The 27,209-nt window shown below is 38.5% G+C and overlaps 1 protein-coding gene across 1 annotated transcript in view; it reads right to left on the bottom strand.

Annotated features, from left to right (window-relative positions):
• The window catches only part of shdb (Src homology 2 domain containing transforming protein D, b), a 36,826-nt gene extending 10,124 nt beyond the window's left edge, over positions 1–26,702 (bottom strand). Inside the window, exons 1-4 of the mRNA XM_052122257.1 lie at positions 26,557–26,702; positions 23,690–24,329; positions 17,319–17,457; positions 13,226–13,438 (exon numbers count right to left, since the gene is read on the bottom strand). Of these exons, the coding sequence (XP_051978217.1) occupies positions 13,226–13,438; positions 17,319–17,457; positions 23,690–24,028 (691 nt within the window). The 5' untranslated portion in view covers positions 24,029–24,329; positions 26,557–26,702. The remainder of the gene's footprint in view (positions 1–13,225; positions 13,439–17,318; positions 17,458–23,689; positions 24,330–26,556) is intronic.
• Between the last annotated feature and the right edge of the window lie 507 nt (positions 26,703–27,209).

Raw genomic sequence — 27,209 nt, 5'->3', positions numbered from 1 at the left:
ACATTTATGCATTTGGCAGATGCTTTCATCCAAAGCGACTTACAGAGCACTTATTACAGGGACAATCCCCCCAGAGCAACCTGGAGTTAAGTTTCTTGATCAAGGACACAATGGTGGTGGCTGTGGGGATCGAACCAGCAACCTTCTGATTACCAGTTATGTGCTTTAGCCCACTACACCACCACCACTCATATATAGTGAAATTATCAGTTATTGTTATCGCTATAAAATCCACATTGGTGCATCACTAACGTAGTTGCCATAAATCTCATTTCCAACACAACTACAAATTCACACGCTTACGTGGGGCCTTTTTTACGTATACAAATCACTCAGACAGGATTACAAGAGTAAGAATAGGCTGGAAGGGGGGGGGGGGGGTTTGTTGAGGGGAGCTCTGTGACATCTTTATCAACAGACCACCACCCGACACCTCCACCCCCTTTGTCGCCCCCTCTCCAAAGAAACACGACAGGGTGATGTTTTGAAAAAGAAACAGGCGGGCCCATATGTCTCCCTGCTGACTGGTGAATTATTGAAGACAGAATGTCGCAGAGTCTTTCGTCCTGCTCCCTGTGCATTATTGATGCCTGGTGCTTACAACAGTCCCATCTGAAGAACCAGAACAGCCTGGGTCAGATCAGAGCACGGCCCCTCTAATCCTTCTTCAAACCCGACTAACCCTGTAAATAATCCGGCTAATTCCCCCAATAATTCTGAGGATTTTACAAATAATCCAGTGTAATTCTTAATGAACCAAATAAAATGACCAAACTGGACTAGACTTACTAAACTGACCCTAAAATAAATCCTAATTAAGATAGTAAGTACATAAATGTAAGCATTTAAAATAAATGTATATAAATAAAAATACTAATAATGCGATAAAATATAATGTAATTTACTACACAAATAAAACAAATTCTTAAAACATTAAAAACATTACTTTTATATAAAAAATATATTAAATATATAAAAATAATACATTAAAAAACAAATGCGAATGGTGCTCGTCCTTTCAAAACACCGGACGCATTTTTCTGTCCGTCTGTGCTGTTTTTCCAATCGTTTTCCTATGTAAACACATGTCAGATGGACGTCTTTAACTATTGCACCACATCTCGCAGGCAGGATCGGCATGTTTTTTTTAGATACCATATTAAGTAAAAAAAAACAAGAACGCATACGGTCTGAACAGCCCCTTTAGGTGTCCTAGTGGTTGTTGGTGCCTTGCTATGTGGTTTCTAGGTTGTTCTGTATAGTTGCTGGGATTTTCTGGGTGGTTGTTAGGTGGTTACATATTTTGCCACAACAAAAGGGATTTAGTTTCGACAGGCGAAACTCAAAGTCTGATTGCTTAGAAAAATAAAGGCAAGCACTACTAACTTAAAATATACTGCATGTATAAAAACATATTTTTCAATATAGTTACCACATTTTTTGTTACTATTTAGATATTCAACTTACAATTAAATATAAAAATATATTAAATATAAGGAACGAAATATGTATATTTATTAAAATATTTTAACTATTGCAATTCCTAATAATGATGTTGGACATTAATTGCAAGCCCACAAACTGATTTAATTGTGACTCAATTATTTCAACCTTTCTATTCATCTGTGTATGTACAGTGGACATAAATAGTCTACACATATTAAAACAGCAGGTGTTTGTAATGTAAAAAATTAAACAAAGATAAATCATATCAGAATTTTTGCACCGTTAATGTAAAAAGTACAGTCGATACAATGCCACTGAAAACCAAAGTGACACGTTTCAGAGAAAAAGTGTGCACATCCCTGAACAAACCTTAGTTGAAGCACCCTTTGTTTTTATTACAGCACTCAGTCTGTTTGGAAAAGAGGCTGTTAGATTGGCACATCTTGATTTGGGAATATTTTCCCACTCTTCTTTACAAAAATGTTCCAGATCTGTCAAATTGCGAGGGCATCTCCTGTGTACGGCTCTTTTCAGGTCCCCCCACAGATTTTCTATAGGATTCAGGTCTGGGCTCTGGCTGGGCCATTCCAAAACATTAATCTTTTTTGCTGAAGCTGTTCTTTTGTTGATTTGGATGTGTGCTTTGGATCACTGGCATGCTGAGGGGTGAAAGATCTCTTCATTGTCAGCTTTCTAGCAGACGCCAGAAGGTTCTGTGCCAAAATGTACTGGTACACGGAGCTATTCATGATCCCCTCCACCTTCACTTAAGCCCTAGTTCCAGCTGAAGAAAAGCAGCCCCAAAGCATGATGCTGCTACCATCATGCTTCACTGTGGGTATGGTGTTCTTTTGCTAATGTGCCGTGTTGTTTTTGTGCCAAACATACCTTTTTATAATTTTGGGCAAAAAATGTAATCTTGGTCTCATAAGACCATAACACATTTTTCCACATGGTTTTGGAAGACTGGATATAGGTTTTTGCCAGGCTTGGATGTTTTTTTTTTTCATCAGAAAGGGCTTGGTCTTGCCACCCTGCCCCATAGCCCAGACAGATGAAGAATACGGGAGATAGTTTTCACATGTAGGGAGCAACAAGCACTTGCCAGAAAGAGGTGCAGCTCCTTTAATGTTGCTGTAGGCCTCTTTGACAGCCTCCCTGACCAGTTTTCTCTTTGTCTTCTCATCAATTTTGGAGGGACGTCCTGTTCTTGATATTGTCACTATTGTGCCATACTTTCTCACTTTCAGGTGAAGACAGGTGTGTACTATTTCACATGAGCTTGATAATTGGTTGATTCTGAAAACAGCCACATACTCAATTATAAAAGGGCGTGCACATGTATGCAGTTAAGTTTTTTCCTTTTTTCTCTGAAATGTGTCACTTTGGTTTTCAGTGTCATTACATAGGTTGTAATTGTTACATTAAAGTTGCAAAAATTCTGATATGATTAAATTTTTAACATCACAAAAACCTGTTGTTTTAACAACAGGGGTGTGTAAACTTTTTATATTCACTGTATGGATGAATCTATAGAGACTAAGACTTATAGAGGTTGAAGAATGTCCTTCTTTCTGATAAATTAGTGGCGTCAGTGACTTTGACAACTATTGGTTATCGGCAGATATGCTACACTTCTCTAATAGACTACCACACCTGGACTCGCGTTTTCTAATCCAGGGTGTGCCGAGTGACTCTAGCCAGGTCTCCTAAGAAACCAAATTGGCCTGGTTGCTAGGGAGGGTAGAGTCACATGGGGTAAGCTCCTTGTGGTCGCTATAACGTGGTTCTTGCTCTCGGTGGGGCGAGTGGTGTGTTGTGCGTGAATGCCGCGGAGAAGCCTCCACATGCACTATGTCTCTGTGGTAACGCGCTCAACAGGCCACGTGATAAGATGCGTGGATTGACGGTCTCAGACGTGGAGGCAACTGAGATTCGTCCTCCGCCACCCGGATTGAGGCGAGTCACTACACCACCACGAGGACTTAGAGCGCATTGGGAATTGGGCATTCCAAACTAGACAGTTTCATTGGTATTCAGGTTATTCTACCATCTTACTGTAGTTACCGGTATCTGCAAAATCCAATATCAGTCGACCTCTTTTAATCAATCTGCAAACCCACAAGTGCTCAACCCCTTAATCTGAACAGTGACCTCCACAGCCCTTCACTGTATGACTCTAATGATCTGCATTAGCCATCCCATCATTCCTGCAGTCCCAGCATGCCTGTCAAACTCCGTCAGACTGACAATGGGCAGTGCACCAGTGCCTGTTAGCCGTAGTCCTGCACAAAACTCACACTAAGGAGAGGGAGCCACTCACCATAAAGGTCATTGCTGGGCTACAATACATCACGCTGGGACCGATAGCCACACCATTCATATATCATTACCACAAAAGCAGAGATATAAAGAGAAATGTGGCTCTTGCTAGAAATGTGCCGAGACGGCAGATTACTCTAAGTGCAAGAACCCATCTGGAATAATCAAAGTCTCATTTGAGTATCTAATAAAAAGAGAAACCATATTAGATCACTGGAAGACTGTGATTAAGTGTCAGTTTATACGATAGATGTTATTAGATGTATATTAGGGTGCAAACAAAACTTTAAATGCTCTTTATGCATAGCAAGCACTTTTACTTGCAATGTCAAATCTCGTCTGGAGCAATTTTCTCTTGGTATCAGGATTCATTTAACACATTTTGTGCCGTGCAAGTGGAAATATTTATTGCTAATGTATGTTATGTGAAAATTACAGTGTGACGAGATATCATGAGATATCTGTTCATATTCACCACACTAAAGATCATTATTTTGGTCACAACTAAGGTTGGGTGATATATTGAATAATCATGATGATATTTGCGATGATTTTGTTGGTGGTATATAATTAAGAAAATATTATACAGTATATGGCCTTTAAATCTTCTGAAGATATGAGTCATTAAACTACATACGTTTCTTGACCTTTCCTTGTGACATGCAAGTTCTTTTTGTTAAATTGAGTTGAGTTAAGAAAGAGATGTTTAAATAGTGGTTTCAAACTTCAGTAGAACAAATAGCCTTACACTTGGCAAGTTCGACTCAATTCTGTAAATCAGTTCAAATACAAATTTTCATTGATTCATTTGCATCCAGTGTTGTGGAATATTTTACCAAAAGTAGCAATGCTACTAACGTTGCCAAATTTTTCAGTAGCATGACAGTAGTTCCCAACAGTACAGCTTTTACACAAACAAGCAAAATTTTCTTACGAGTAGCACTCTAGCGTCACAGAATGATACATTTGTCACATTGTATTGTGAACGCAACAATGGAGCCGAGGGAGTACCGGTAGTCAAACGCACTGACCTAAACAGTCCTCTCTTTCTTTAAATGTAGCACAGTGAAAACCAAATCTTTTTAGTGAATCGGTTCTTTTGGACAGTTCATGTAAATGAACCGGTTAAAATAAACGCTTTACTTATATTTGGTTTTGGGAACAAACAAACCAGTTCAAATAACGGATTCACTGATTCAGTTGAGCATCGTGCAGCCTTAAATGGACTTAAATGAAATGTAGTCACTATATTTCGATACACTTACATACAGTATATATCAAAGAGGTTTTCTAGTTTGTGTTGTTTTTTGGCAAAAACATGGTTTTGATACAATTAACCATGGTTTTTCTATAGTAAAATTGCAATTGTTATATATTCATAAATATTTTCTTCTTTATATAGCTTCAATGTAGTTACCTACTTTTTGTTAGTAACTACTTTTTTAAAAGAGTAACTTCCAAAGTATCTATGATGAGTACCTTCCCCAACACTGTTTGCATCACTTTTTATATATTAAAATAAAACATATATCATCAATCATCAAATGTCAGATTTTTTATTTTTTTTTGCTGTTGTCCAGTGCTAGTCAAAACAGCAAATGCAGCATTTTCCTTTCGCTTATTGTTCACGTAAATTACTAAAAGCAATACCAAACATATCCCTTTTCTCTTCACTCATTGAATTAATCCTTTTCCGCTCCACTGCCTCAGCTTTTTATCTTCTGTAAGCCACCTATTCTACTCTCTCACTTTCAATTCTCCTCCTAAGTGAGATGATATTCCCCCACCACTCTCATCTCTCTCCTGCCTCTGTGTATTTGTGAGAGACAGAATTACTCAGGACATGTCTTTCATTACTGTCACACAGAGAAAAAGAGGAAAATAAATGGATATAGGAGCCATTCTCATTTCCCTCAGGCTTGCTCACAGTGACTTGACAGACCAGGACACGAGAAGCACACTCGCTCACACTCGCTCACTCCATGTTCCCTTAGCAGGCCTTCTAGCCATATAAAAATGTTCACTTATCGAGGGAAAACGGACTCTGCAGTTCACACTTCACTTCAGTTTGGGCCCATGCCCTCCCAGAAAAAGGACTGTGACGAGGAGGAGGGCGTGTCCGGGCCGTAACAATAGACAACCGGCGCTGAATCAGCTCAATCAGCGGGAGGGGGATAAAGAGGAGTCGGGGATGCCAGTTCGAGAGAGAGAAAAACTTGCTCGCAAGTACCAGGACATGCCGTCGCCTGGTCATTAGCCACTCCTCCACCCTCTGGGGGCAATAGCTGCTCCTCCCTGGCAGACGGCAGCAAGTCCACCAACCCCTGGTGGATGGAACGGCTCCTCCCCTTCTTGGAGGATGGCAGCGGTTCCTCTGACTCCCGGCGGCCGGCAGCTACTCCTCCATACCCTGGCGGACGGCCGCGGCTCTCCTCCTCATCACAAGAACAAATTCTAAACTTTTGTGGCATTTCATTTTTTCCCCTCAGAAGTTAACTTATAAATGTTAGTCAAGGTTTTTATGATGTCATATTTAAAGTGTCAAACACCAACTCAAGAACACAAACAGTACAATTAAGCTCCTAAATGAACAAAATGACAGATACATATCCACACCAAATACAAACACGCTAGTCCACACATTCTCTACCTGTGTGAGTCTGTGATCTACAGTCTGTTGTGTACTGTTGAATGCATCCCTTTGGTTGATGAGCGTATGAAAGGGCTTGAGGGACATGCCGAGTGACCATGTGTCTTAAGTGATTGCCATAATTGAGTGGATTGTGACAGCTTTGCAATGGCCTAATTAAGACTTGCTGGACCAGGCCAAGATTTCACCGTCACATCACATGCGTTTATTAAAAAGTGAACTGAGAATAGAAAACCGAGCTGAGATGCAAATAAAATGAAACCATCTGTTGTGAAGGCAAGCAAAGGAGTTCAGAACATTGTTTAAATGATGTTACAACGAGCGCTCACGGTAATGGACTTTAGGGAGGGAGTAATTTTAAGGAGCATTTTTCACACTTTTGTTGTATCTTGACCTTAAAGTCCACTTATAAATGTGCGTCAAGTTTTCGTGTACCAAAAACAGTCATGATTTCGTTTTACATTACCCTTTTCCACCCTCTCGTTTAGACCTGTAGGATGAATTAGGCATTTATTTCCTACTGTACCTTTAAGACTTTATGTTAATTGCCTCTGATATGATTGGCTGACTTCTTCATAAGTGATCTAAGAAGCAAAGCCCAAGACAAGTTTTTGAATACAGAATTGGCTGTGATTGTGGTGTCGAACATAATTTTTTCTTAGTTAGTTTCATTTCTCGCTGTAAAGTTTACATCGCGTCTGGTTTGGACGCAATCGGTACGTTTACACAAAATGTAAAAGTTGAATTTCCGCGAAAACTACATTTTGTCTTTTTAAAATGTTACGTAAATGCTTTAGTCCAACTAAAATATTATCAGTCTGATTTTTGCAAACTCAGCTGCAACTTCATACGAAATCTAGTTCGAAAGTTTCAGTTCAAAAATCGATTTCAAATATTCGATTACGCATTCTAGTACGTCCTTTTTTTCAATACTCGATTGCGCATTCGGTATGTTTACATGCACTTTAAAACTTTGATTTCAGTCAGCCTAAAATGCAAATTCATCTTTTTAAAATATTATGTAAATGGTTTAGTTAATTTTCGTATCAGTCTAAAGTCTGACCAATAGACACAAATAATGCGATTGTAGCTCGGCTTCGTCTAGCATGTATACTACTTGTATACATATTAATTGGACAACAAATTGCTCCGAAAGACAGAGATGATGTTTTTCAACATTTCTTTAGCTAACATCCTTCCTTCAAATATAACATATTGTATCTAGTATTCTTGAAAAATAAAAAAAATATGAATATTGTAGCTCGACAATGCAAAAACAGGCTGATGCTCGATTATAACAGCCCATGAGAATGTACATATAGTTAGTCTACAACATTATTTAGGTCCATATAGTAAACTAAACTATTATTTCAAAGATCAATAACCATAACATTCATATGTCCTTAAAGGCACTTAATTGGCATTTGAAATGGCCCAATCATAGCCCACACATTTCTAAAATTATCATTGGAAATGGCTGTGTATGTGCTAAAGATGCTTAAATGTGTCCTTTCTCCCGGTCCCCCTCAGCTCATCGCTCTTTCAGTCATGTTGTCTCTTTCACTCTCTTTCATCCCCTGAGTGTGATAATCACCACTGCTGGAGGGGCAGAGGGGGAGGAGATGGTGTGGAAGTGGAGGGGGCTGGTGGATCGAGATGCCCCCTCAACCCCCACCGTGGTTTATCAGCCCGAGTGTGTCAGCACTGCAGGAGGACAAACCTGTCAGAGCTAAAAGGCCGACAGAGAGAGGGAGGGAGGTGAGCCTGAAGGAGAGCAAAGGTGTCAGCCTGTGACTGATTGCGGCCCTCCACTCACAAGGCTAACCCTCCTCCTCGCGATTCACAAGCACTGCACACAAATCACTTCACTCGCATGAGGAAAAACACACATAGACAAACACACACACACAACACACAAACAAACACATGAACACACACACATCACAGTCTAGCTTGTTGGTGATTGGACAATACATTTCCTCCATCAATCTAGAGGGGTATGCGGTATGACCAAATTCTTATATTCTCATTTTGTAATTTCAATTTTAACGTTTTGTTTCAAATGCATTTTCTGATTTGATAAGCCACATTCATTGGCATTGTAAAATAGCAGATAATTGAATTCTATATTAAAGGGTCATGAAGCACTAAACTACATTTTCTGAGATGTTACCAGATTTGTATGATACAAATGATAGAAGAAAAGTAAGCATCTATTCATTTTCATTTTAAGAGAAAAGTGGTTCTTATTGTGCTATTTTCGTCTTTCAGGTTTAAAATCAACATCGAGTCAACATCACATGATGTGACGTGTCCCTGTACTATAGTGCATCATTGCGTCATCAGTGTCTCATAATAATTAATGAGACTGTGTGGCCTTATCCTTTGAGAACACGCTGGCTCATTGTGATTATCCATTAAACCACTTGACCAGTGCTGTTTTCAAACTCTCAAATGCTAAGTCAGTTGAGAGACTTGATAGTACCGATGCGAGTCCCACCCTGCTGCTGACAGAGGGATAGGATGGGCTTTCAATCCATGGTAAAACATTTTAAATGTTTGTGCAGCACACATTTATTAAAGTGAGTGTTTTGAGATATGTGGTGTGGTAGACAGTCTGACTGGGGCTCGTTTGACAGAGACAGGGTTTACATTGATTGTCCCAGAGGCACAAACACTATCGATCCATCCATCCTTAGTGTGTAAACCATTCTAAGCACTTATATTTGTGAATCAACGTCTTGGAAAGTTATTATCGTGTAAAAACATTCACATATTTTCAATACAGAGTACATGGCTTTGCATTTATTTGAGCATTAATTGCATGATATAAAATGCCCAGTGTGATACTGTTTATTGAATTGTGAACTTACAAAATGGCGTATACTTAATTTGTGCATTTTCTTACAAGTAATTGAGAGAATCTTTGATGCTGTTATGTTCCCTCACCCTTCTCCCCTCACCCCACTGGCTGCATCTTTAGAAAATGTGATGAGAACACAACTTTGCTGAGACAGGGGGTGTTGTGATCCTTTAAGGCAAAAACGGACATATTTAAACATATTTAGTTGGACTTTAGTCAAATGTGGGTGAAAGCCCACACGGCCACATTGGGCTCATACAGTATGTAAATGCTCATCCATATGAATGCGTTTGAACTAGGGCTGGGAGACCATTTTTTATTTAAAAGAAATGTCACAACATCCAATTACATCGTCAACCCCCCCGGCTGTGGGATCAGTGAACATTCTTGCTTGAATGATTTTGCTTTAAAATATGTATAAAAGTTAAACCAAAGATATTTCTAAATTAAAATTACACTCCAAACGAAACAAAAAAGCACATAAAATAAAGCGGTCAAACAATCGTATATAATCACCCTTCCATTTGACATCACGCAAGTATCCGTCTCCAAAAGGTGGGAAATCATCAATACAAATTATACAAAGACTACTAGAAAGATATTAAGACAATTATAATGTAAACATAATAATGATAATGATGATGATATAACAATAATTAAATATACATTTTTATGGACAAGGTGAACTTGTTTTGGTTTTAAACATTGTAGGCTATAAAGTGAACCTGCAGATGCATTCGCAATGCATGAAATAAAGCAAAATAAACTTTGAGCTCCTCCTGAGGTGATCCGAGGTCATTTGCAGCATTCTCATAGATGATACTATTCTTGCAAACAGTTTTCAGACGATTGAAACAGAAAAGAGTGAGAACGGTTTTACATGCGCCTGTTCCATGATACACGCTCCCGCTGCACGCCTCTGAACAAACAGCGCGTCAGAGACGTACATAGACAGCTTTTCTGTCGTCTGTTCTTCAAAATATAATACAGTGTGTTTCTTCTACCGCGTGTCTTTGTGTACCCGCCATGTGCATGATATAGGCTACCCACATTTGGCAGCTACCAATTTCAAACTCTGTGGTGACATTTAATATGTTTGGTGACTTCCCAGCTGCATGGATTTGTAATTTTCCGATATTGTCGATCATCGACTGTCGCAATCGGCACTGGTATATTTGTCAGATATCCGATTACAACATCCTATCAGCCCTTCAGTTCAAATAGCAGCTAAAGACCGCCTGCTCACCTGCCAATCAACTGCTGCAATAAAACTTGAGTTTTAAACTTTAAAGGCTCTATGCGGTTTTGAAAGAAAATAACCGTACAATCTGAAACTTTATAACAAGTGATATCAACATACAATAACACAGAAGCGAGGCACACACATCTGAAGCTCAGATAATTCAGGCATTTCACTAAAATAACAGAATTCTGCTCTAAACGTCACATTTGTGCTTAGATTAAATTCAAGTATAACTGGGAGAAATTGCGGCATTTTTCGTGCACTGTTCTTTTACAAATAGCTTTTGCACTTTATTATCATGCAGTAATACACTACCGTAGCGACGTCCCCTCAAGTGCTCAAGAGACGCATATTCAACCAGATGTAAAACATGTGTTTCAATTGTCCACTTGTGATTGGATTGCCCAAAATGCATCTTAATACCAGACGTAAATGGTGCCTTTGTGTTGAGAGCCCTACAAAAGCATGCGTCCGCTGCGCACGGACACCTTCTGCTCGCTTTCTCTCAGCTAAAATATGTTGGCTGTAAACAAATGCACTTTCCATGGTGTTTAGTGCTGTGCTCATGCATGTTACTGCAATGCTGCTGACTGTTAACTCTGCTGTAACGAAGATAAGACATGCTGAGGGAAGCCTTAATTATTGGAAGTGCGTGTACAGTATATGTGTGTGTGTTGGAGGATGTGTGTGCTGGTGGGTGCAGGAGAGGTGTTATTTATTCCAGTGTCACCTTGAACCCTAACTCAGAGATACAGCACAATAAAACATGATTGGCCCTGTGGCAGCGCATTCATCTACTGCCTGCAAGTTCGGCAAACCACACACAAACACAAGGGCACAGCTTCAACAGATGCAACACAGTGTTTCCCCAAGGATTCTTTTCAGCAGCGGTGCTGTTGTGCACGCGTCCACAAGCCTACAACGCCGGACTCGTATTAATGCATGTTGGTCAAAGAATAGATAAAACAGGGGTGTCAAACTCAGTTTCAGCCTGGGCCACATCAGGGTTTAGTTGTACCCTCAAAGGGCCCTTTGAAATTGTGGCAACAACACCCGCTTTGGTTGCACCCATGCAAAAAATATTACATGTTATGTGCATTGAAATGCACAATTGACAGTAAAGCATTGATTTTGAGGTTGGGATGCAAATTAAAATTATGATATTAATAACAGTAACATCTGTGAAAAAAATGTATATGGCTAAACTGAAATATTTTGACAGTGTGAATAAGTTGGGTCTTATTTACAGATTCATTTCATCAGGCACCTCCTAATTAAACTACAGTCATGACTTGGAATTTCTGAAGGCAAACAAAACAACTTACATCTTCCTACAATCAGAGAGCATTACAAGAGTTCAGATTTTACACAGATGGAAAACTGATAGCTTAACTGATAGTTCTTCCATAGTATCCATAGTTTTAACAACTATACTTATAATAGTTCATGGTAACCATAAGTAAAACCATGCATGGCTCCTCACTACGGTTTATATAAAGAACTATGGCATTTTTGTAACTAAAAAACAGCATTCAGAAAGGTTTTCTGCCACAACTACCATACGTAAAACAGTACAGTTAGTGTTAATGCAGTAAATCCATGGTAAAGATTTGTAAGCGTTGTGATCTGGGAATTGAAAAGCCTTCTAATTTATGTTTTCTTTGTCAGTGGCGTTTAGAATGTGGGAGACATGAGTTTTGCAACAGACAATTCTGTACCACATTCAAAGGGGTTTCTTAAGCCCCACCGCAGATCTCAGTGGTTCACAAGTGCATTTAAAATAGTCTGTTGTTTGGTTGAGACCAGTCCACGAAATAACACTTCTGCTCTGCACTCATGCTACTATGATTAAGCCGTGTTGATAACTGACACGTGTAGCGAAACAAATGAAGCGAGCAAAATGCACTCCAAAACATACAGATGATGGGAAGGCTTATTTATATTCACTAGGAAAGCGCTACCTGATTGTTCAGTGAAACATAGCGATCCCATGCCATCCTACGTTTCAGAAATGAGCTTGGGCCTCGCAGGCCACTTGAAATTAAGCAAGTTTGACATATAATGTTATGCAGTGAAGTCAGTGTGAGTAAGTGCGTGTATTTGTGTGTGTGTGTGTGGTGGGGTCCCTTTCGCAGTGTAGAATGCGCACAGCTGACTTGGGCAGACAAGCGTTATGTTGCGCCAAGAATATGAAATTAACCATGTGAAATCCCAACCGCAGCGCTCATAATTCAGCATTGGCGCAGCACTGCTGCAAAATGCATATAGGGGAAACACTGCAATAAGATCAGTACGGAGCAATCCACCTATCCTCAAATAACCAAAACATTAATGACCTAAACCAAAGCAAATCGAATTCAGCTAAACATAAAATAAATAAAGAAATTATACATCCCAATCTATAAAACTGCTCTTAAATGAGTAGTTGAAAGTCAACGTCAAATGGCATTGACAACCCATTTTATTTCCAAAATGTGACATTCTTGGGTGAATCAGGGCATTTATTAAAAAATAAAAACAACAACCTAGAGCAAGACTTGATTTTATCCATACTGATTGATTGAAAATGTATTGAACAGTGTTTGTGTGACGGTTTAATAATAAAGAGTGCTTGGTGGTGTCATCTGAATAGGAAAGCTCTTTCAGTGGAGCAGCAATTTTTTGCCAGCAGCCGATTTGACTTTTCCAAGATTCTGCTTACCTGCAAATGCCTTTGAGATATGTTCCTTCTTCCACTCCCAGGGCTGGTCGTATTCATCAGCTGGCCTCTCATCGTCTTGCGGCAGACTGCTCTCCCTGCCCTCCTCCGGCAGATCCGGATGCCCCGGGACCCGCTCCTCGTACGGGGTGTCGTAGAGCTGCACCTCCCCTCTGCCCCAGCCTCCTCCACCTCCACCAGCTCTTCTCTGTAGCTCTGCAACACCATACAAACCTGTTACATTCACTAACATCTATAAATAACCACCAATGAACAGATCAGAGACCTGTTCCTTGGACAATAAAACAAGAGTTTTAAACTTTGCCGGTTCTGTGTGGTTTTGAAGTAAAATAACCTTCTGATCGAAAAGAGTGACTTTCTTTCATGAACTGGCGCACTATTTACAAATGTTTGGAATTCGCTAATATACACACATTTAACGAACAAATCTGGGGTGTACGCAGCGTTTGTGAATCCAGAGGAAAGGTACATTTTACATTACTCCCAGTTTACTCATATATTTATGAAAGTTTCATGAACGAGGCCCATTACATGCATTTATACAAAATTGCTTACAGGGTTAACCTGTTTTATGTCATCATAGCTTTGAAGTTGCAATATTGGATATAACTTTACACGGAAAGGGTAAGCAATTTTATCACACTAACATCATATTAATATGTATAATGTTCATATCTTGTATCTATACAGTTGAAACAGTTTGTATGCTAATGTTTATGGACTGGCCCCATTCACTTCCACTGTAAGTGCCTTACTTTAGTCGCTTCGTTTTTTTTTATATATATATATTAACAAGGGACAAGACTACATTTTTATTTGTGGTAATCAACATTATGCCAGATATACTGTTGATTGAGCTTAACTTGTATTCATTCCAGAATATTCCTTTAAGTATCACAAACTACGGTTAGTCATTTAATATGTTGGTGAGATGGCCTCTTCCTGTCTAAGTTGAAGGTTCTTGGCCCGAATAAACTGAAAAGTGGACCAGATGTTATGCCAATATTCTGGCATCTGGGCTGGCAAGACTAATCTCATAGTAGTTGAGATAAAATTTGGGGTTTGGATAGCTGGCCCGGACAAATTCTACTTGCATTGCAGGCTGTGGCATGTGCTCATTAAAACAGTGCGAGACAGACCGTGCTGTTAAACCAAGACACAACAATAAATCTATATGTTCCCTGGCCTCCACAGCTGGGCTCCTTCGCCTGGGCCACATTAATTATGAAAATGTCTGGCGACAAGTGGCGGGGTATGAATTTGATGGAGAGACAAATTGTGTTTGCACAGCTTGGTGGAGGGCTTTATACGGGAGGGCTTAACAAAGAGATAGAGAGGGATGAAGAAAGACAGAGATGGTGTGCATGAATATCAAGTCCAATCTCAAGGACTGAGTTCTTTTGCCTCTCCTGATGGCCTTTTTTATTTCCATTATCATCCCCTCTCAAAACAACAAACACCAAACAACAGGATGTTTGAGTGACCGTCGAGTACTTTCAGCACAAATAATGGTCGGTTAAAAGCCAACAATGAAACGACCTGCGACTTCTAAAGTGTAACGCCAATATAGCACGCTTTTAAAGGGAAAATTTGAATCTTAAAAAGTTTTAATTTTGGACTGTTCCTTACATAAATCTATCATATGGCTTCACTTGGAATATAGCGAATGTGTTGTTAACTCTCTTTATGCTGTTTTTTTTTGGAGCTTGCTGTTGAAGTAACAATTCTTTTAAAATTTCAACTTTTTTGCTCTACAGATAAAAAACAGCTTATGGGTTTAGAACAGTATCAGGAGTACATAAAAGATAGAATTTCACATTTTTGGATGAAGTACTCCTTTAATTTTATTAGACCGCAAATTACTCGTTCGAGTTCCATCCAAAAATGTTCAGCGAATGGCCTGAATATAAAAAATTATGACAAGCATGAAACCAAACATACACAGACGTGCATGGGTCCGATTGCCTGGAAAGATTCTGTTCTGTGAGACTGAAAGAAGAAAACAGGAGGGCATACAGTAAAGGGAGAAAGACAAACTTTAACCTTCACGTCTCGCTTCTATTGGGTGCCTTAGCCGTCTCCATAGCGACAGAAAGGAGGCCCTGAGGGACAGACCCTGAGGTGGGGAAAAGAGCTACGGAAGTGTGTGTGTGTGTGTGTGTGTTGATGTTAAGTGTTTTTGACGCGCGAGAGGGAGGGCTATGAGATTCCGCTGTACCTGAGAACTGACGGAGAATGAGAAGAGAGATTAACCTGTAGAGATGGCCTGAAAATCAAATGAGGCTGCCTTGAAGACAAGACAGATCTGAGGAGAAATTAAGGTGGATACTGGGTGACTAGAATGAAAAAATACATTGGAATCCCTTTAAAATATTGATGGAAAGACCTGGAACACCTTGCCGTCTACTGACTACATAGGCGATTCATTTTAACTTCACATGCCATCTAAAAAAAAGAAAAAGTAAAGTGATGATCCTGTGCTATACAAACTATTCAAAAAAAGCACAGGCATACGTTAAAATTCATTACGTGTTTTACATTCGCCTAAATGCCAAAACATACTCAGGTATGCGAACGCAGATGCAAGTGCTTGGCCAATGGCCACCGCATTGCCAATGCACGTTCAGTTTGAACATGCCTAACATTCGTTTTTGCATCATTATGGTGGCGACAAACTGGATTATTCAGGTAAGTTGCTAAATATAAATTGACTAACTTAATTGCTCACCAATTTTCTCTTCAAACTGTTGTTCCGCAATGACAACACACTGTAGAAGCTACAGTTTACACTAATCTCGCTATAGTGCACTTTGTGGCAACATGGAGACTGGAATAGTTGTGTTGAGTTATGAGTTGCGTTGACACATTTCAAAACGCAACGATGCAAGAACTCGAGCTGCCTTTGTAAGATGCATCTGCATTCACGTACTTGCGCAGAGTATGTTTCGGCACCTAAATCCTTACCTACAGTAAATACAGCCTAAAAAGCAATAGCGTAATGATCAGTCCAAAATCTGCATAAAAATATTGTATAGAATAAGCATTTCAAGTGTTTCACAAAATGTCAGCAATTTTGTGTACATCTCATTTGCTGTATTTTAATTGTATTACAGTATGTATACTGTATATCGGCCATCTAGCTATATAGATATCGTTATCTCAAATTCCAGTCAACCACTACTAATAATTGACTGATCTGAATGATCTCAGAGAACATAACATAAAAAATGCTAATCACAATCACAAAGCCAGACCAAAATAGTATATAGTCAATTTAAATGTATTTTTTGCAAATCAGAAAGTGGGGTGAAATGGTCAACTTGAAGATTATAAAATGGTACAGATTATATAAATACGGCACTATAACGGTAGGACTGCAATAGAGAATCGGCAGTGAGTCACACTCTGAGTGTCTGAATTAAATGGCAAACCAAACTCCCCCGGGGCATGAGAATACAAGCCAATAGACAGGATCAAATCCCTAAACGAATGTGAAAGTGGTCAAATCCTACATGGTCAAAGTCAGGATAAAGCCTGATGACAAAGAAATCAAAAGCATGCTCTATTTTCCCAATTAATCTGTATCTGATACAAGCAGGATTACTTTTTGGCACTTTTAGAGACAGGGATAGTCAAATAGAGAGATGACAGAACAGACAGGGAGGAAAAGTGTGAACAGGATCGGGACACCCACGCATACTGTATACACAGTATATACACTGTTGGCCTAAAGTTGGGAATAATTCACCAAAGTGGCATTCAACTGATCACATAGTCAGAACACATGTAAAAAACAGCACCATCACTATTTGAAAAAAGTCATTTCAAAGCTGTCATTGCTGCACATAGAGGATGTTTTTGATGAGAACTCGAAGTAGTTTAAGATGTAATTTTTCACATTATTAATGTCCTGACTTGACTTTACATTGTGATCAGTTGAATGCCACTTTGGTGAATAAAAGTACCAATTTCTTTCCATATGATCAAAATCTGTACATTATTCCAAACGTTTGGCTGATAGTGTATATAAAAGTGGTCTTGGTGGAAAAAAAGGCAGAGAGAAAGTTGGACTGACCAGTGATCACTTTTTGGGCCTCATAGGGCTCCATGTAGCCATTGTTCTCAGGAGTAACTGGCCCCTGGACGGTTTCAGAACGAGCATCAAATGGGTCGGAGTAGTCTGCATCACCCATGACTGGAGCTGACGGGACCACCTGAAAACAGTGACAAAGTCAATGCTCCTTATCCAGGAGAAAGAATATAAAATGTGCATCAAATTGGAGACTATCTCAGTTTGTTGAAGGATCGAATGAATACTAAAATAATTTCATTTTCAGTCAGACAGTTGCCATTTTAAAGTGATTTTTTGTTGTTGTGATCAAGGCCTCTTGCACCAAAAACAGCTATTTATGTTTTTCATGTCTATTATCCACACTTAGCACAGTGTCCTAACCAGGTGTGATGTGATAAAGCATGTCTTCCATGTTAATCTGAGTTTTTGTCCTGACCAGCCACGACCACAAAAAGTGATGAACAATTTTGTCAACTTTTCTAGCATTGCGCTGGGTAGCTCAGGCAAAAGTGAATTCTCATTGGACCAAAATACCACACAGTAAAGTGGTATATTAAATATTACATATCTTCTGTTCACTGTGATTGTCACATCGGGAAACATTTCAAGGGAGCACCTGCATTGTTTCTAGGGATGCACCGATACCACTTTTTCTCTTCCTATCCAATTACGGAAATCGAAGTATCAGCCAATCCCAATCTGATACCAGTGTTGTTTTTTTGCATAATCAGTTTAGAATATCTTTACATTATTGTGTGGAACTAATTGAGAGTACTCTTTAATATGTAATGAAACACAAACCTCTAACTACACGTTATTTCAATATAAATGTATAGCTTATTAAGAAACACTTTATTATTAACTATAAGGAGTGTTGGTGGCGCAGTGGTCTAAAGCACATAACTGTTACTCAGAAGGTTGCTGGTTCGATCCCCACAGTCACCATCATTGTGTCCTTGAACAAGGCACTTAACTCCAGGTTGCTCTGCGGGAATGTCCCTGTAATAAGTGCACTGTATGTCGCTTTGGATAAAAGTGTCTGCCAAATGCATAAATGTAAATGTATAATGAATGTAGCAGCAAAATTAACAGTAATTCCAGTCTTCAAGTCTTCAGTAGGAAAGGAACATTTTTCCAACTTGCATCTGGACTTTAAAGGATTCAGATCTCTGTTTTGTTCAATTTAGTTGTAAGACATCAGTCCACATTTCATTCACAGTTATTTTTGGAACCCATTCGACTTAAATATTATTATAATATATAAAAAAGTATTAATGATGACAATAATAATAATAATAATAATAATAATAATAATAAATTGTTATTAATATTATTATTATTGACTTTTAATTGTAATTTTAAATACAACAGTGATATATTTAATTTGTTTTTTAATTAAGCACTTTTTAAACCCTCACGCTTTTATTTTGACATTCTGAAAGTCCTGTGTGTGTCTGTTTGTAGGCAAGTTCACAGTAGTTTAATCTGCTTCTTATTCAAATTCTGGTCAACTGCACCTCCGGCGCCGTTCTAAATGCATATTATAAGTGAACCGAACTATTGAGCATCTACATCTGAGATTTTGTTCGTGAGTAGCGCTCAAATATTGTGCAACGCGTGAAGGCTAAAATAGCCGCGAGTGTGAGTAAACAGCAGCACCATTCACTAACGTGCTGGCGCTGCACATACTATATATATTTACTTAAACACAGCCTTTTGCTATCACACATGTTCAAGTGGCTTTGAAATAAAATGCAAGATTTTTGAAGCTTGACAGTAACAAACATTACTAACACACAGATGGACCGATACCCGATCCGTCTAAAAGCTTCAGTATCGGAGCCGATACCGATCCAGTTATCGGATCAGTGCATTCCTAGTTGTTACACAGGAAAACCTACATTGTTTCATGGGAGAACCTGCGTTGTTACACACAAGAATCTTTGTTTCTTTACACGAGAACCTGAATTGTTTCATGGGAAAACCTGCATTTTTTCAAGGGAGAACCTACGTCATTTCACACGGGAACCAGCGATGTTTCCAGCGGGATCCTGCGTCGACCTGCGAGGTTTCACAAATGAACCTGTGTTGTTACGCGCAAGAATCTGCATTGCTTCAGAGAGAACTTGTGATGTTTCAAGGGAGAACCTATGTCATTTCAAGGAAAAACCTGCATCGTTTCAAGCAGGAACCTGCGTCATTTCACACGAGAACCTGCGTAGTTTCAAACGATAACTTAAGCTATTTCGCGGAGAACTTCTGCTGTTTAACACAAATAACAACGCAAGTTCTCAAGTGAATTCAAAAACCACTATGAGCAATCTTCTCTTATGCACTCATGAACACGAAACAGACTTCTATAATATTTGTGTATCCTTTTTGAAGCTTGAAAGTGAGGCAGGGTACACTGCCATTGTACTGAAGACAGATTAGGATATTTATCAAAACTTCTTTTGTGTTCCGCAGAAGAAAGAAAGTCATATGGGGTTTGTAACCACATGAGGGTGAGTGAATAATGACAGAGGGGGTACTATTCCTTTAAGGTTGTGATGTCAACACTGTGACCCATCTTGCAGCTTAGTTTAATAAATGTTCTGGGTTGGAGAAAGCTTGAATTTTGTGAGCGTTAAGAGTATTTCTTCATAGCAAATTAAATTATTTTATTTTTAAAAGAGCCAGAATTGTTTTTTCCATGATGTGTCCTCTTTAAAAGCATCACCTCAAACATACCATTCTTTAAAAAATGTGTACATTCAGCAACTACACCGTACAGCAAGAGACAGATGCGCAAAAACGTGTCACATTCTCCTGTGAAGGAGGAGAAGGCAGTAAGGAGGTGTTGATGAGTGTGTAAGGAGGTGTATTTGTCTCTCAATCCAGGCACAGGTGGAAACCCTCAGTCAACTGGCAGTGGGACAACTACAAAGCCAGCCATATGGTCTCTCAAATAATGGCTTTAGCCAACTGCTCTGGGCAGCAACATTCATCCTGCCATCTGAAAACCACAATGGGCTCAACAATAAAGATGAGTGTCTCGGGCCAGTTGATGGAACTGGTTCTTGCCCTATTGGACAGAATTTGCGTTGTCACTACATCTACATTTGCAGATTATTTAGATATGTTTCAATGCTTTGACAATCTAAACATTTCGTTTATGTATGAATTCTGTTGATATACAGTAAATATGTCACAAATTAAAACTTATCTAGCTTGCTAACATAAATTCTGAGAATGAATTTGAATAGTCCTGGAAGCGTCAAACAAATCAAAATTAAACAAAGCAATGTTTTACACAGTATGCCACTGATTTCCAGTGCAAAAAAAATTTAATATAGCTATTATTGCAAATGAAAACCAAATAAATTAAGCATTTGTCAAGAAAAAATATATTAATATTTGTATGCATTTTAAAATACGTTACTAAAAAATAAAATGTATTATTTTTGTGGTAAGGCCAGTGCAAATTTTGAGTTAAATTATGTAAAACTGTGGAGTACTGGCCAAATTTGGCCAGTAGAAAAATAAAATGATATGCCACATCATACAACAATCTGCAGATTTCCTACAAGGTACTGTGCAAATCGCCCATTGTGGATGAACTTTAACAGGAATAAGAGAACAATAAATCATAAACGTTCATTAGAAACGCAATAAAAACATAATTAGGATTACAGTGGAGATTAATGATGGTTAACAGGGAACGATGCATACCAGTGCTCACAAGCTACAATTAAGACAAACCACTTAGAGACTTGCACTTAAATTGTGCTTCAAATAGATAACGCAGCATTGTGCAACAGCAGTGGCTCTTCCTGCAAGCCAAACCAATCAGTACTCTCATTACTGGCACTGATTACAACCAATAAGTCTCCACTGAAGCATCCACAGGCTGTTGTCTTTCTGTGCCCGTGTGTGTGTTTGGATACCTCCACTGGCTGCCAGTATTGGGTCGTTATTCAATGTCTGATCACAGGAAAGAACCTTTCGTGCTCTTGTGGGTATTCTCCATGGGGCCACCCCTCTCCAAAAACGAAATGCTATGTATTATTCAAGAGCTTTAGTTGTGCTGGATCAAGGGGGTTTGGCACCTATGGAGCTCTGAGAGTTGAAATCTAATGCTGGGTTAACAGGGGGTTTGCATGAAAGATTGTTTCACATCGCAAATCACTTGTTTGACAGTTTATTTGATGTATTGCATGACTTGATGGTTTGGGGTATAATAGAACTGGGAAAATCTAAATATTACTGCGCTGATAATGGAATTGCCACTGATATTTTCGCCAATAATTTGTTACGGTTATTACTTGCTTCAGAAATTCTCTTACTGCCTGCGGCGTCTTTCCTTCAGGCAGAGACTCAAGTGACAGTGCACGTGTTCATACAAAGTGTGTCTGTGTGAGTGAGAGCCAAACTTGTGTTGTTCTGTGAGGATTATTTCAACATCTCTGCATCTTGTTACATACTCTTGGGGCTGGTTTTATTTGTAACGATGGCATTTCCCATATTCTGTTTCATGAGGCAATAAACGAAATTTGACAAAACATCAATGAATGTTTTGGCTGGAGTATGTTACATGCAGGGTTGGGAGGGTTACTTTTGAAATGTATTCAACTACAGATTACATGCTGTAAAATGTATTATTACAGCTGTTAGAAGTTAATTATTTTCTCTCTATCAGCGAGTCACCAGGATTACCGTAGACATCTATATAAATGGGCACCATTTATGCAAGTGCATTATTATTATTTCTCATTTAAATCAGCTTACATCTGTAATATAGGCAGATTTATGATTCATGTTACTTTTGTCAAATCTTTTTTTTTTATTATTCCCTTTTCTCCCAATTTGGAATGCCCAATTCCCACTACTTAGTAGGGCCTCATGGTCCTCACTCACCTCAATCCGGGTGGCAGAGCACAAGTCACAGTTGCCTCCGCTTCTGAGACGTCAATCCGCGCATCTTATCACGTGGCTAATTGTGCATGACACCGCGGAGACTCAACGCATGTGGAGGCTCATGCTACCTTCCGTAAACCACACACAACTTACTACGCACCCCATTGAGAGCGAGAACCACTAATTGTGACCACAAGGAGGTTACCCCATGTGACTCTACCCTCCCTAGCAACCGGGCCAATTTGATTGCTTAGAGACCTGGCTGGAGTCACTCAGCACACCCTGGATTCAAACTTGTGACTCCAGGGGGTGGTAGTCAGTGTCAATACTCGCTGAGCTACCCAGGCCTCCAACTTTCATCAAATCTTAAACAACAGTCCAAATTCCAAGCTTTTCAATGACACCTAATTTAAAATTACATGTTTTAACGAATTAGCAAGCAGTTCCAGATTGAAGGATAAAAAATTAAAACCTTTGTTTTTTTTTTTTTATATTAGTTATCGGTCACAATGAGCAGCGAGTTATTGGTCCAGAAATTCCATATCCCAAGTATCCTCAAAGCCCCTCTGGTCAATGACTACTAACCCCCTTTTAAAGTGTTGTATATTGGTACAATTGGTGAACATTAATGGTCAACAAATGGGTTTTTAAATAGTCAATGCAGGTATCTGATTTTTGATTCATTGTTCATTTTTATTTTATTCAAACGTGGTCCTCGACTGTACGAGTCGCCTGCGCATGCGTTGGCCATTGACTATTAAAAGAGTGTCACAAAGCAGTTGTAATGTGCATGCGTCAAACATGTTCCTATTCGTTCATGGTCAGAAAAGTATACTCAGAAAGGCAATGCGGTCGACCAGGCACGAGGCGATCCGGAACACACAAAAACTAAGTATACCTGGGCCTTAAGTCACCACTTGTATTCACCACCGAAACAATGGAAGTGAAAGGTTCATTCACTCAAATGATTCAAACGAAAAACACAGATTCATTTATGAATGACACACCACTAATTCAACAGAGCAGAAGTAATTTCGCCGGTGGAGAAGACATTTGCAAACTAACTGGCCAATTTTTGTCTGAAACACAAGTTATTTATATTATTTTCTATTTATGTACCACTAACATTAACAAACGGATTTGCAAAAAGAACTACTGTTTTTAAACGAGTTTCCCCGAACACTCTCCCTATCTACTATTGGTTGGACAAACAGATAGTCCCACCAAAATCTTGTGCAATTAGTTGAGCTAATGTTGCTGTGCTCAAACTGAGTAATGTTTTAAAAGTGTCACCCAGCGACATTGCTCACAGTTTTCAGGGAAATCAACCCACAGTACAGAAGCTTACTTATAGTCTTACTTACTTATAGTAATATGACAATGCATATTAAATCTTTATTTCACTTTCATTTTGACATTGTCTATTACTATCACTGCAATTCTCTGAAACTCTTCATGTCTTAGATTTACAAACTCACCAGATCCGTTGGTTCCTCGAATGACACAGAGCTCAGGAGAATCTTGCTCCGTCCCAGGTCTTGCGAGTCCACCTTAATGAGGCGATGCTTCGGTGAAACCACCTTGATATCCAGACTGGAGGATTTCAAAGGAGAGCCCAAGCCTGAATGAGGGACTTCGGTCAAGCCATTGTCATTTTTACCCTTGTTGTCAAAGTCTTCGTATGGATCCTCAAAGTCCAAGTTTTTCTGTGCTCGATATGCCTTTAGTATCTCACTCTCAGTGTAATCTGGTTTCGGAGGTTGAGGGGGCACCCGTTTGCTCCCGAAACTTAAATAGTCTTTTAACCACTTTGCCATTCTAATCTGTTAATGAATGTCCGCCAGTTCCTTTATCAAGGACAAAGACTCTGTCCTCTTAATGTCCGATGGCAACCTACAGTCAAGAAACTAGATTATGGATGAGATCAGATGAGGAAAATTTTAATTAAAGCTAAACAGCTGAGCCTTTTGAGAGTCTGGGGATTTGTTGATTTTCATGTTTCAGTTGCTCGACCAAGGTTGATCCCTGGGAACAGTGACCTGGAATTACAGGTGGTCCATGGCTGTCACTGACCTGGAGACCTGGGAATTTTCAACACCTTCTCCAACAGGTGGCAGACTGAAATACAATTTTAGGATTGAAATAAACATATGGCTCATTGAAAAATAAGGTTGTCCGAGGTGTTAATAAAGTCAAATTTGATTTCATATTTTTTTGAAAACCTTTATAGCATTTTCTACAAAAAACATAAGTAATGTGGTGTAACCAAGTAAAAGATATTAAAATACTTTCCTTGCACCTTTAATACATGCGAGTGTACTCAAATGTATTACAATCAAGCATTTGAAAAAAAAAAAAGTGTCAACACACTTTTCAAGGTAAAAATATATTTTTAAATATCATGATTTTAAATATTCACGATTTTTTTGGTCAAAAATATCAAGAGGTTTTCTCAGGGTTACACAACATGACCTGGAATTTGTTTTTATAAACATTTTGAAATATCAGATTTGTATTTTTTTTGGCAAATTTCATGCTCAGTCGTGATGGTCTAAAAGGCTCTGTTTAATAGTTTTTGTCAACATAAACAACAAAATGGCAACCTACATGTTGGTTACACCACATTACCTTGATTTGGTGGACAAAAGTGTTTTTATATACAAATCATATTTTAAAACAACAGTTTTATTGCTCTTTTTTACTCAAGTCAACATTTCTTTTGACAAGAATTTCAACTTTACATATTTCTTGACATGACATTTTTTACTTTAAGCCCAATAAAAAAATATAAAATTGATTTTAAACTCTAAATGTGCGTATCAAAGAAGAAATGTATTCAAGAAATTATTTTGTGTGAATTAATTTTTTTATGTATTTTTGAATAATTGTAATAGATCTGGACAAAAGAATTCATGCCATGTATATAAATATAAATATAAATATATATATATATATATATATATATATATATATATATATATATATATATATATATATATATATATATATATACACACACGAACATCCATAACATTAAAACCACCTGACTAATATAATTAATATCAGCAGTTACAGAAATACTCATACCAGCCCGTCTGGCACCAACAATCATGCCACAGTCCAAATCACTGAGATCACATTTTTCACCCATTCTGATGGTTGATGTGAACATTAACTGAAGCTCCTGACCCGTATCTGCATGATTTTATGCACTGCTGCCACACGATTGGCTGATTAGATAGTCGCATGGATGATTGTTGATGCCAGATGGGCTGGTTTGAGTATTTCTGTAACTGATGATCTCCTGTGATTTTCACACATCACAACAGTCTCTAGAATGGAATGGTGCGAAAAACAAAGAAACATTCGGTGAGCAACAATTCTGAGGATTTTCTGTGGCAAGTTCTATAATTTGTGATAAGTTGAATGCCACTTTGGTGAATTAAAGTACCAATTTCCTTCCAAAACAGCAAAATCTGTACATTATTCCAAACTTTTGACCACCAGTGTTTGTGTGATATATATATATACACACACACACACACACACACACACACACACATAATAGCTATGTGCATTAGTTACACTATCTGACTTTTATTTGGTGGGCAATAGTTTTCAAATAATAATAATATTTGAAAATCAAAATGTATTAAATTGAAAACATGTTCATCACAGTAGAGGTGTATTTAACAGGTTAAGCAATTGTTTAGTGTGAATTGCATTTCTAATACATTTAGCCGAAAACTATGACGGTAACGTATTTGATCCATATGCAAATAGAAAGAAAAGAAGAAATGCAACTGCTTAAATCCACATTATTAAGTCTGAAATGAACCGTTTATTTTTCAATGCATACAAACAGTGCCACAGACCTGATTACATATGATTTAGAGATCGATCACAAATAGCCTAAGGTTCATTACATATCATTTAGAGATAAACCACAAACTATATGCAATTCATTCGATTTCTACTCTTGCAGACTGAAAATAAAGCTGCTGAACTGATGTCTGCAACAAGCTGTTTAACAAACTAGTGCTTTCACACGTGCTTCTGGTGCGCAACTGCATCTGCGGGACACAAAAGACCGTTCTACCATTAGAAGAAACTATTTCACATAATATCCTTCAAAGCAACATTAACATTACAATCCGAATATAAGTACACATTTAAGACGAACAACAACAACTCTGTAATATCACAATCGAGAACTTATTTCAAACGTGAATGAATGCGCTTCACCGAGAAATATTTGACTTTTTCATTTTAGGTTATTGATTTGACATGATGCACACAGCTGAAAATGAAATAGATTTGAGGAGATCAAGTTGATGTTACTCACATTTGTGATTTCAGCGTGAGATTCTAATGGAACTCCAGTCGCGCGTCCCGCAGTTTGAATGTTGCAAGTGATTAAAAATGACGCGCCAAGAATCTGACAACAATATGAGAAGAAGAACAGTAAAGCCCGTCTGAACGCATTCGGTTGTAAGTGAGCGAGTGCACAGGGAAAAGAGAGCTGGAGCGTTTAAAGGGGAGGTCCTCAAATCCAGAGGTGCTGCATTTCCCCATTGGCCGACAGATATTAGTTCGAAGCTGTATGGCAAATATAAATGTACACAGCTTAGAGTTTGGGTGTCTTGTAAATTAATCCTTTTAATTGTGCATTTTAAGATTGCTTGTTATTGTTAACAACATTTACAAAAATAAATAAATATATATAATCATCCACCAAGTATAGCAGCAGTCTATTTAGTGCTTCAACAAACAGTTATTTTGATTTTAAAGGTGCACTCATTAACTTTTTGCTCGTGTCATGTTGGACTTACAGTGACACCTAGTGGTGTGGATGCTGCATCATTTAAAATCAATAGTTTTCAGTTACAGATGCCACTGTAGAAATGCACTATTCACAATCAGCCATGATTAATTTAATCCAAGAGTGAAAGTGTCCAATAACAAGATGGTTACTGAGATTCAGCTGGTCATGTGATT

The sequence above is a fragment of the Xyrauchen texanus genome, chromosome 48, assembly GCF_025860055.1.
Source record: "Xyrauchen texanus isolate HMW12.3.18 chromosome 48, RBS_HiC_50CHRs, whole genome shotgun sequence".
Classification (NCBI taxonomy): domain Eukaryota; kingdom Metazoa; phylum Chordata; class Actinopteri; order Cypriniformes; family Catostomidae; genus Xyrauchen; species Xyrauchen texanus.
The sequence above is the reverse complement of the archived record's forward strand: the minus strand, read 5'-3'. Positions and strand labels throughout refer to the sequence as shown.